The following is a 12,572-nucleotide window of genomic DNA, read 5'->3' on the forward strand; positions in this document are numbered from 1 at the left end:
CGGTGATACCGATTACACACGTGGTCAAAATTGTTGGTACCCCTCGTTTAATGACAGAAAAACTCAATGATCACAGAAATAACTTTAATCAGACAAAAATAATAATAAATAAATAAAAGCAATGTCTGACTTTGATTTATTCATTTTCATAGATCTTTTATTTATTATTGCTTTTTTCAGTTATTTCTGTGACCATTGTGGGGTTTTCTGTCATTAAACGAGAGGTACCAACAATTTTGACCACGTGTGTATGTGTACATTTTTTGTTTAATTTTGCTTTATCACAAACGCTGCATTTTGAGTGGCAAAACGGATTTTCTTGATTTGTGTCCGCTTTTTGTGTGTTTTTGTTACTTTTATTTACATAATTATTTTAATTTTTCACTTGTTTTTTTACACCTTTTCACTGTGGGACATGTATAATTTTTACTTTGATCACTGGTTTCATACAGTGCTCTACTCATGTACAGCAATGTGTGAGACTCTGAGACTCAGCTTATTCCTAGATCTCATAGGCTACTGTACCCAGGGGGCGTCTCATGAACTCAGGGTACCATGTTAACCATCAGTACTCACAATTGTCATCGTGGGTGTCTGTTGGTTACTGAGGCAGTCTTGTGACGCCCTTGTAACAACTTAAATACCACGGTTGCATTTGGTAGTGGTATTTAAGGGGTTAATCGGCCCCAGTTGGTTGGAAAACTGTCCAGGGCCGATATAGCTGACACCGCTATACTCTTATTCCTCAGAGCTGTTAAATAGTGGCACTGAGGAATAAGTACCTTTATTGGCTGCTGTTAAAAGACGTATTGGTGCTCGTTAAGGGAACTGTGCAGGTCTGTTTTGGTACACCTCTTAAAATTGTCAAGTTGGAGACCCAAACAACCACACTGATAATACATGCAGACTGGTGTTCTAATAGCCTTTCTGGCAGTCATGTGAACCCTACATATGATTCCTGGTTGATTGTATATTTTTCAAGGGCAGGCTAAGTGTGATAATATTTTTACATTATTCTTAGGACCAAAATATTAAACCAAAATGGTGCATTACTGGACGCGGTACTGTGAGAGAAACAAAAACTCATGCAATGGAATAATATTTAACAATATGTGGGAGCTGCTAGCAGCAGCACCTCCGGTTTTATTTGTCTTCCATAAAGTTCTGCTGCCACCAGTTTCAGTGGCCCATGCTCAGTCCAATATCTATTCCCTGTCCATCATGTCATCTATACCATAGTACTAGTGCTGTGGGGGCTATTGTTACTGGCCCTAAATTGCCAGACACCTCCCTGCTTGTCTTTTCTACTGTGCAGCTTCTGACACTGCAACTGCCAATGCACGATCACGCCAGTCACAAATCTCGTAGCTGGCTACTATGTTTTACAGTGCTATACTGTACTGCTGCTACTGTTGCTCCACTGCCAATCCACAGTCACAAAAGTCACGTCTCCTGGCTGTCCACCCATCATATTTTTATAAGGTGTGGTATTTGAAAATTCCATCGCTGCCAGATGCCCACACATCCTCCATGCTTTTCTACTGTACGGCTTCTGGGAAGTGTACTTATTGAGGGTACAAAAATATGAAAGATGTCCTAAAATAGGGCTAAGCTTTGGAAAGGTTTAATGACGAGACATGAGTAACGCAGTGTTTGGATAAAAGAGCTCCAAAGTGGTCCATTAGAGTCCTTTATTAAGACTTCAAAAGTTTTCTTTTTATCTTTTCCAGGAAATTATAAGCTCTTCAGCATGAAGATTAACTGGAAACTTATTTGCCGCAAATAACATTTGAGGGTAAAAATAAGGCAAAGGTGGTAAATTTGAATTTCATAAGATCGGCTCATCTCTAAACATGATCATATCTGCCTTTTAAATTTCTAGTCCTTGGCCGCAGAGAGGTTAGTCTGATAGAATATATTCTCTTTAACAAAGGTGTCTTATCGTGATAAGTGGACACATATGAATTGGGAAGTTTGTGCAATAAGTACCTCAAATTCATAAATATAGTCTAGATAGCTTTTCAATATTTGTATATTTGCATACACAGTGTGCTGTATTGTAGAATTCCGCTATGAAGATAGGTATCCTAAATTACCTTTTTACAGTCTTGGCAAAAGACAGAAGTGGTACCCAGTAATCCAAGATGCTCCCCACACAGCAGGCATTGCGACATTCCATTGCCCATCACATTTTTCCTCATGTTTTCTAGTCTTTCCACAAGGCGTCTAGAAGTAAAAGCATATATTTAACTAAATTATCTAAATTAATTTCCTGAAAAGTCAAATGGCTTGCAAACAAACAAATATGCAATATGAATGTAACATCTTGAAGAGACAACTTTATTAATCTCTTGTTGTAAAGCTCATACACAATGTAACTATTAAGTACCATTTATCAGTAACACATTTCTGATGATGATGATGATGATGATGATGATGATGATGATGATGATGATGATGATATTAGAAATGGGGAAAAGAAAGGGAAGACAGTACAAAGAACAAGTAGAAGAAGAAATTCTTAAAATAAATGGAGTATAACATTTGACCAGTATAAAACACTTCCAGTAAAATACTGTCATGTCGGACGCTATTCACACTAGGGCGTCCGACAGACAGCGGTAATTCCGCATTCGTCCACTATACGCTCAGTGGCGCCTACTAGATTTTATCTAGGTTGTCCGGGGTTAATTTAGCTGGTACTCGGGTTGGAGGCTGGGTCACGCCCGCTGCCTTTAAGGGCTGTCCCACACGTCCAGATAATTCCGGTACCGGAATAAATCGGTACCGGAGTTATCCGTGTCCGTGTGCCTGGGAACTCACGTAGGCCATACGTGCGGCACACGTGTGCCGCCCGTATGGCGAGTGGGTACCACACGGAGCGTGTGGTACCCACGCGTGTGGTACCCTGCATCGTGCTGAAGCCGGGATTCATATGTTCCCTGCAGCAGCGTTTGCTGCAGAGAAAATATGAATAATAGTGTTTAAAATAAAGATCTATGTGTCCGCCGCCCCCCCCACCCCCTGTGCGCCCCCCCGCTGTTCAGAAAATACTTACCCGCCTCCCTCGCTGCTTCCTGGTCTGGCCGCGGCTTCTAGTGTATGCGGTCACGTGGGGCCGATCATTTACAGTCATGAATAGGCGGCTCCACCTCCCATAGGGGCGGAGCCGACTATTCATGATTGTAAATGAGCGGCCCCACGTGACCGCATACAGTAGGAGGCGCGGGGCAGAGAGGAAGGAGTGACAGCCAACGAGGGAGCGGGTGAGTATTTTCAGAACAGCGGGGGGGCGCACAGGGGGTGGGGGGGCGGCGGACACATAGATCTTTATTTTAAACACTATTATTCATATTTTCTCTGCAGCAAACGCTGCTGCAGGGTACATATGAATCGCGGCTTCAGCACCATGTGGGGGGAACAGCGCTTACTGTAGCTCTGTCTCCTGCATGCACACGGACCCCAGACGGAGAACGTCCGTGTGAGGTCCGTGTTTTACACGGACCCATTGACTTTAATGGGTCCGTGTAATACGTGCGCTCCCACGAACACTGACATGTCTCCGTGTTTGGCACACGGAGACACGGTCCGCAAAAAATCAATGACATCTGAACAGATGCATTGATTTTTATGGGTCTACGTGTGTCAGTGTCTCCGGTGCGTGAGGAAACGGTCACCTCACGTACCGGAGCCACTGACGTGTGAAACCGGCCTAAATAGTTCTGCTGGACTTTGGGCATCGCCGATTATAGCTTGTGCCTCGTGTCTAGTGATTCTGGTCTGGAGTGGTGGTCTTGGAGTAGAAATATCGTATCTGGTGGTGTATTATCCTTAGTCATATTTCTCCTTCCTATATTTGTATTTGTTTTGCCCTGTGCACGTTATAGAGTTTTCCTGTGTGTCTGCGGCGTGGTGCGTTTTTAGTTTTCCCTGTCTGTGCTTTCTGTTGAGGTTGGTGTGTGGTCTAATCACTGGGTGGCGGGTGGAGGTTTCAGCATAAGGCTGAAACAGGAGTCAGGGTCAGGCCTGGTGGCCCAGACAAGCACACCATTAGTGTAAATTCTGGGAGAGGGACAGACAGGGTTTTCCCTAGTCCGAGGGATATCGCAGGGGCCCAGGTTGCCAGCCTTAGTCTACCCAGAACCCCCGTGACATTATAATCGGCCCCAAAATTTTGTATTCCATGGATCCCATGACTTCCATAACCCGCCAGTTGGAGGCGCTGTCCTTACAGGTCACTGAGTTGAAGGGGGCGGTTCAGCAACAGGGTCTAATAGTATCTAATGTGCAAGCTGAAACTGCAGGTAGAGTTGCAGAGCCAAAGATCCCTTTACCTGAGAGGTTTGCTGGGGAACGCAGTAAATTTGTTGTTTTTCGTGAAGCTTGCAAATTATTTTTTCGTATGCGCCCGATTTCCTCAGGTAATGAGGCTCAGCGTGTGGGCCTGGTATTGTCCTTACTGAACGGAGACCCCCAAGCTTGGGCATTTTCTTTACTATCTGATTCAGCTGCATTTAACTCAGTGGAGAGTTTTTTTTCTGCTCTTGGGCTCATTTATAATGATCCTGACAGAATGGCTCTAGCAGAATCTAAAATTCGCGCTCTCCGCCAAGGGGAGCGAATGGCGGAGGATTACAGTTCTGAATTACGCCGCTGGGCGGTGGACACACAATGGAATGACCCCGCGCTGTGGAGTCAGTTTGTTCATGGGGTTTCGGGAAGGGTTAAACAAGCCCTCCTGATGTATGAGACTCCTGCTTCTCTAGAGTCTGCTATGAGTCTTGTCTGCATTGATCGCCGTTTGCGTCAGGGGGTGCAAGAGACGCCGCCTATGTGGGAGGGCGTAGGTGCACGTGAGGTTGCTGCAGGTGAGCCCACGGAGCCTGTGCAAATCGCAAAAATGGGCATTATGTAAATGCTTGTCCTCTGTTATCTAAGAAAAGCGCAACGGCAGAAAACTACTAAGCTCAGAGGGTGTGGAAGAGGCTAATTTGAGCTTATGCATATCTTCCATTGTGGTCTCTCAATGTATGCTTCCTGCCAAAGTTATGGTCGCTGACAGAGAGCTGCCAATCACTATTTTTGTGGATAGTGGTTCGGCCACTAATCTCATTGATGAGGAGTTTGCGCGCACGGCCGGGTTCGCAGTCGAAAAACTGCCTCATCCTATCCGGGTGGTCACCATCAATTCTGCTCCTCTCCCACAGGGGGAGATTACCGAGTTTGTGGCTGAGGTGAAACTCCATATTGGGGTCCTACATTTCGAGCAGGTTACATGTAGGGTACTCGGTAATCTTCCTGCACAAATGGTTTTGGGTTTTCCATGGTTATCTATGCACAACCCGGTGATTGACTGGAAAACTCAGGACATAATCCAGTGGAGCGGATTCTGCCAGGAGAATTGCCTGGCCACATGTGTGTCCGCTGTGACTCCTAGCATTCCTGAGTCACTGCTGGATTTCGCGGATGTGTTCTCAGAGAAGGCTTGCTCAGAATTGCCACCACATCGCCCCTATGACTGTGCGATTAGGTTTAAATCAGGGGCCAAATTGCCGAAAGCAAGGAGGTTTAACATCTCTGGTCCTGAGAGGCAAGCTTTAAAAGACTACATTGCTGAGAGTCTGAGCAAAGGGCACATCAGGCCTTCGTCCTCGCCTGTGGCAGCGGGGTTCTTCGTTAAGAAGAAAAATGGCGGACTGCGCCCGTGTCTGGATTTCAGGGAGTTAAACCAGATTACGGTTCGTGATCCATACCCTATGCCACTGATACCTGACTTGTTCAACCAGGTGGCTGGTGCTAAGTGGTTCTCCAAGCTTGACCTCAGGGGGGCGTACAACCTCATAAAAGTCCATCAAGGTGATGAGTGGAAGACGGCTTTTAATACTCCTGGGGGTCATTTTGAAAATTTGGTGATGCCATTTGGGTTGACAAACGCGCCTGCAGTATTTCAACATTTCATAAATGATGTGTTCTCGCATGTCCTGGGGAAATTAGTTATTGTGTACCTAGATGACATTCTCATTTATTCATGCGACCGTGATACTCATTTAGAGCATGAGAGGCAGGTGTTACAGCTACTCAGAGAGAATAAGCTCTATGCAAAACTTGAGAAATGTGTATTTTCGGTTCAGGAGTTGCCTTTCTTGGGTTATATTGTGTCTGCTTCAGGGTTTAAAATGGACGCCGCTAAGGTGCAAGCGGTGCTGCGTTGGGAACAGCCTGATAACCTAAAAGCGCTTCAGCGGTTCCTTGGGTTTTCTAACTATTATAGAAAGTTTATCAAAGATTTTTCTACCATTGCTAAACCGCTTACTGACATGACGAAAAAGGGTACCAATTTCTCCGCCTGGTCTGAGGCTGCTGTGCGCGCATTCGAATTTCTGAATAACAGTTTTGCTTCGGCCCCCATTCTGGTGCAACCGGACATATCAAAACCATTTACCGTGGAAGTCGATGCGTCTGAGGTTGGAGTGGGGGCGGTGCTGTCACAAGGCTCATCCTTGGGCGAGTTGCGTCCATGCGCCTACTTTTCCAAGAAGCTGTCGCCCCCCGAACGTAACTACGATATCGACAACAGGGAGTTGTTGGCTATCAAGTTGGCTTTTGAGGAATGGCGACACTTCTTGGAGGGGTCGGTCCACCAGGTTACAGTTATCACCGACCATAAAAATCTGCTTTATTTAGAGTCAGCCAAGCGTCTGTTCCCCAGGCAGGCTCGCTGGGCGTTGTTTTTCACGCGATTCAACTTTTTTGTTATACCGACCGGGGTCTAAGAACACTAAGGCAGATGCTTTATCCAGGTGTTTTCCGGGGGGAGAACCTCAGGAAAATCCGGTACCCATCCTCCAAAAGGGTGTAGTGGTCTCAGCTCTCACGACAGAGGTTGAGGCTGAGATTGCCGAGGCTCAGGAGGAGGTACCACCAGAGCTTCCCATTAACAAATCATTTGTACCTCTCCATCTTCGCCTAAAGGTGTTGGGTGAGCATCATGATACTGTTCTGGCTGGCCATCCAGGGGTTAGGGGTACCTTGGAGTTGGTGTCGCGTCGGTTTTGGTGGCCCAAAATCCGACAGGACGTTGTCTCGTACGTATCAGCATGTACCACGTGTGCTAGGGCTAAGACGCCTCGCTCCCATCCTGCTGGCACATTACATCCTCTAGGGGTACCAAATAGGCCATGGACGGAGATCTCCATGGATTTTATTACAAACCTGCCCTCCTCAGCTGGGAACACTGTCATCTTGGTGGTTGTTGATCGGTTCTCAAAGATGTCGCACTTTGTGTCCTTGCCTTCGTTGCCTAACGCGAAGACTCTGGCTCAGGTATTTGTGCAGGAGGTGGTCAGACTTCACGGGGTTCCGTCTGACATCGTGTCTGATAGAGGTACTCAGTTTGTGGCAAAATTTTGGAAAGCATTTTTCTCACGGCTGGGGATCAAGTTATCACATTCTTCGGCGTTTCATCCTCAGTCAAATGGTCAGACCGAGCGTATGAACCAGAATTTGGAGCAGTATTTACGCTGCTTTGTTTCTGACAATCAGGAGGAGTGGTCGACGTTCCTTCCTTTGGCGGAGTTTGCCATAAATAATCACCGCCAGGAATCGTCTGGGGAGTCCCCGTTCTTTTGTGTTTACGGGCATCATCCTCAATTTTGTACTCTGCGTCAGGGGGGCTCTGCTGGCGTCCCGGAGGAGGACCAGTTAGGTGCACAACTGTCATCTGTCTGGAGGAGAGTGAAACAGCGCTTGCTGAGTGTGGGTGCTAGGTACAAACGTGTGGCTGACAGTAGACGGGTGCCAGGTCCGGACCTGAGTGTGGGTGACTGGGTGTGGTTGTCCACAAAAAACATAAAACTCAAAATACCATCCCTGAAATTAGGTCCAAGGTTTATTGGTCCATTTAGGGTCGCCGCCATCATTAACCCGGTAGCCTACCGATTGGAGCTTCCTACGGTTTATAAGATACACAACATGTTCCACAGATCGTTATTAAAAAAGGTGGTGGGTTCCGTGGACGCGACACCGACGCCATCTCCAGTTTTGGTGGATGGCAATTTAGAATTTGAAGTCTCCAAGGTGGTTGACTCTCGTGTAGTGCGCCGCACATTACAGTACCTGGTACACTGGCTCGGTTATGGGCCGGAGGAGAGGTCTTGGGTACCAGCCTCGGACATTCATGCGGACCGGCTGGTTAGTATGTTTCACCGCCGCCATCCGGACAAGCCGGGTCTTATAAGTCGTGAGGGTCCTGGGGTCCATCGTAGAAGGCGGGGTACTGTCATGTCGGAAGCTATTCACACTAGGGCATCCGACAGACAGCGGTAATTCCGCATTCGTCCACTATACGCTCAGTGGCGCCTACTAGATTTTATCTAGGTTGTCCGGGGTTAATTTAGCTGGTACTCGGGTTGGCGGCTGGGTGTCGCCCGCTGCCTTTAAATAGTTCTGCTGGACTTTGGGCGTCGCCAATTATAGCTTGTGCCTCGTGCCTAGTGATTCCGGTCTGGAGTGGTGGTCTTGGAGTAGAAATATCGTATCTGGTGGTGTATTTTCCTTAGTCATATTTCTCCTTCCTATATTTGTATTTGTTTTGCCCTGTGCACGTTATAGAGTTTTCCTGTGTGTCTGCGGCATGGTGCGTTTTTAGTTTTCCCTGTCTGTGCTTTCTGTTGAGGTTGGTGTGTGGTCTAATCACTGGGTGGCGGGTGGAGGTTTCAGCATAAGGCTGAAACAGGAGTCAGGGTTAGGCCTGGTGGCCCAGACAAGCACACCATTAGTGTAAATTCTGGGAGAGGGACAGACAGGGTTTTCCCTAGTCCGAGGGATTTCGCAGGGGCCCGGGTTACCAGCCTTAGTCTACCCAGTACCCCCGTGACAACTACTAATTTTTATGTACACAAGAGTTAATAGGTTTTCCAGGCTCAGTCACCATGTGAATGCCGTTTAACGAATCTTTACAGTGTGCAAGGTGTCAAACTGTCAGGATTCCCCTCTACGCCAGCCCAAGTGGGCTGTCCTATGGAAGCAAGTATGCAATTTGCATAGTTGCAGTCATCATGTGCAGACTAGATTTTCATCCAATTCTCTCAATGGCGTTATTGAGAAAAGTGGATACAAATCTAATGTCATCTGACTGTAATTACGCTGTGTTAATCACTTTTAGTCACTTGACAGCCTATCGGCACTGGAGATAGAGGGGAATCCTGACAGTGGGTGCATTGCACACTGTTGCGATTTGACAGTCAAAGTGATTGCAGAAATTTCTGCTTAGGCTGGAAAACCCCTTTCGGCTTGATAAATTTAACCCATCAGAGCTAAGCAAATAAACATAGGGCCCTGGCAGTTCAACAATGGTTATATTGGTTTGAAAATAATATTAACTTGCCTGAAAGTAGAGAATGGATGATTGACAAAATAATTTATACTCATTTAGTATATCCCTTGGCACTATAGCACCTCCATGCTGCAAGTCCTGCAGGTCTTTGCTCGCTATCATGTAGTAATGATGTTTTGGCTTTTGTCAGGTAACCACTGCAGTTGACCTGAGTGGTGATGGAAACACTGTCAGTATGTGACTGCCGACCATAGAAACAGGTAACGGAGCAGTGGATGGGAATTAGCAGGCTAGTATAAATTGTTTTTTTTTAAAGCATTTCCTGCTTTTTGGCCATTTTCTATATTGGAAAACCATTTTAAAGCAGCTTGCAGTGTCCTATATTCTATTAGATTGACTGACCTAACTAATTTCACAGCTCACAATTGCTAGCAGAAACAATGGATATGCTATATGATGAGCTAGGGAAATGAATGAAAGAAAATGAATGCAGTTAATAATAGAATTACTGATGATTTATTTGTCTATAATAAATAATAATACAAGAAGAAAAACAGCACTTTATAGGAGGGAAGGCAAGAATACAAAAAAATTAGCATATAGCTCAATCTGTTGTTAAAGGATAAGCTCGGAGGAAAGGCCTGTATTAGTGAATGAAGTTCAGTTTTGTACCAGAAGATGGTAGTAAAGAAGCATTGCTCGAATAGTGAAATAGTATGTGTTAGGTGCAATATACTTTTTCTATTTTGTAACTTAACGTTAAAAAGGAATAAAATAGAAGACAATGCTTCAATCGGACATTCCATCTACTCTCATATTATTACAGTATATACATATTTTAAAAATGTTTAATACAACCAGATCTTTTACTGTTAATGGCATAATCTGCTAATGTGTAATAGACAGCAATAATAAGTCCTTAAACAGCCCAGACATACCCAATTCTCTGTTGTTCCAGTGTATCTACTTTCTCAGCTCTTCTAATGACTTGAATGATTGACTCTATCTCATTTTGGTCAAGAGACTGATTCTTCCTCTTCTTGTCTGTTTGGTAGGTGTGCACTGACCAGCCTGAGTGTAGCCTAAAAATTTAGGTTAGAGTTTATTATATTATTATAATAATGATTTTTTCTAAAATTTATACTAAAAGAACTTTGATTTGACAGATGATATCTATAATATAACGCTGGGAGCGTCACTCTGTCCTGTCCGAAGCCTTTATAGACTGCGCAAGCACCGACGCAGTCTGGACTCCACAGAGTGACGCTCCCAGGAGATCGCGGTATGCGTAAGCACTGAACGCACACCGCGATCTCCAACGGAGAAGCAGGGACGTGCCAGGAGGGTGGGTATGCTATATTTACCTGTCCCGGCGTTCCACCGATGCGCGCTGCTCCATCCTCTGCCTGTGACGTTCAGTTCAGAGGGCGCGATGACGCGCTTAATGCGCGCCGCCCTCTGACTCAACAGTCACAGCCAGAGGATGTGGAGGATGGAGCAGCGCGCATCGGTGGAATGCCGGGACAGGTGAATATAGCAAGTGCCGGGGGCCTGAGCTAGCGGCGACTCCGGCACCTGACCCCCACAGCGCGCCGGTGTCCCCGCCTGCTCAGGCCCCCAGCACTCGGCGCCCAGCACAGCCATGCACAGCCGCCCGCACTCTCAGCACCACCACGCACAGCCGCCCGCACTCACCACAGCCACGCACAGCCGCCTGCACTCACAGCCGCCCGCACTCACCGCCGCCCGCACTCACCGCCGCCACGCACAGCCGCCCGCACTCAGTGCCGCCACGCACAGCCGCCCGCACTCACCGCCGCCACGCACAGCCGCCCGCACTCACCGCCGCCACGCACAGCCGCCCGCACTCACCACAGCCACGCACAGCCGCCCGCACTCACCACAGCCACGCACAGCCGCCCGCACTCACCACAGCCACGCACAGCCGCCCGCACTCACCACAGCCACGCACAGCCGCCCGCACTCACCACAGCCACGCACAGCCGCCCGCACTCACCACAGCCACGCACAGCCGCCCGCACTCACCACAGCCACGCACAGCCGCCCGCACTCACCACAGCCACGCACAGCCGCCCGCACTCACCACAGCCACGCACAGCCGCCCGCACTCACCACCGCCACGCACAGCCGCCCGCACTCAGCACAGCCACGCACAACCGCCCGCACTCAGCACCGCTGCCCGCACTCAGCACAGCCGCCTGCACTCAGCACAGCTGCCCGCACTCAGCACAGCCGCCCGCACTCAGCACAGCCGCCCGCACTCAGACGTGCCAGGAGGGTGAGTATGCTATATTTACCTGTCCCGGCGTTCCACCGATGCGCGCTGCTCCATCCTCTGCCTGTGACGTTCAGTTCAGAGGGTGCGATGACTCGCTTAATGCGCGCCGCCCTCTGACTGAACAGTCACAGCCAGAGGATGTGGAGGATGGAGCAGCGCGCATCGGTGGAATGCCGGGACAGGTGAATATAGCAAGTGCCGGGGGCCTGAGCTAGCGGCGACTCCGGCACCTGACCCCCACAGCGCGCCGGTGTCCCCGCCTGCTCAGGCCCCCAGCACTCGGCGCCCAGTACAGCCATGCACAGCCGCCCGCACTCTCAGCACCACCATGCACAGCCGCCCGCACTCACCACAGCCACGCACAGCCGCCTGCACTCACCACAGCCACGCACAGCCGCCTGCACTCACAGCCGCCCGCACTCACCGCCGCCACGCACAGCCGCCCGCACTCAGTGCCGCCACGCACAGCCGCACGCACTCACCGCCGCCACGCACAGCCGCCCGCACTCACCGCCGCCACGCACAGCCGCTCGCACTCACCACAGCCACGCACAGCCGCCCGCACTCACCACAGCCACGCACAGCCGCCCGGACTCACCACAGCCACGCACAGCCGCCCGCACTCAGCACAGCCACGCACAGCCGCCCGCACTCACCACAGCCACGCACAGCCGCCCGCACTCACAGCCGCCCGCACTCACCACAGCCGCCCGCACTCACCACAGCCACGCACAGCCGCCCAAATTCACCACAGCCACGCACAGCCGCCCGCACTCACCACAGCCACGCACAGCCGCCCGCACTCACCACAGCCACGCACAGCCGCCCGCACTCACCACAGCCACGCACAGCCGCCCGCACTCACCACAGCCACGCACAGCCGCCCGCACTCACCACCGCCACGCACAGCCGCCCGCACTCACCACCGCCACGCACAGC

At 49.2% G+C, this 12,572-nt stretch overlaps 1 protein-coding gene across 8 annotated transcripts in view; it reads right to left on the minus strand.

The window, feature by feature from the left end:
* RPH3AL (rabphilin 3A like (without C2 domains)) overlaps positions 1–12,572 on the minus strand; it is a 937,664-nt gene that overhangs the window by 535,340 nt on the left and 389,752 nt on the right. For all 8 annotated transcript variants that reach the window (XM_077296355.1, XM_077296351.1, XM_077296352.1 and 5 more), the window contains 2 exons: positions 10,273–10,416; positions 2,097–2,226 (listed from right to left, as the gene is read on the minus strand). In XM_077296355.1, coding sequence (XP_077152470.1) covers positions 2,097–2,226; positions 10,273–10,416 — 274 coding nt within the window. The remainder of the gene's footprint in view (positions 1–2,096; positions 2,227–10,272; positions 10,417–12,572) is intronic.

Source organism: Ranitomeya variabilis, chromosome 3 (assembly GCF_051348905.1).
Source record: "Ranitomeya variabilis isolate aRanVar5 chromosome 3, aRanVar5.hap1, whole genome shotgun sequence".
In the NCBI taxonomy this organism is placed as follows: Eukaryota; Metazoa; Chordata; class Amphibia; order Anura; family Dendrobatidae; genus Ranitomeya; species Ranitomeya variabilis.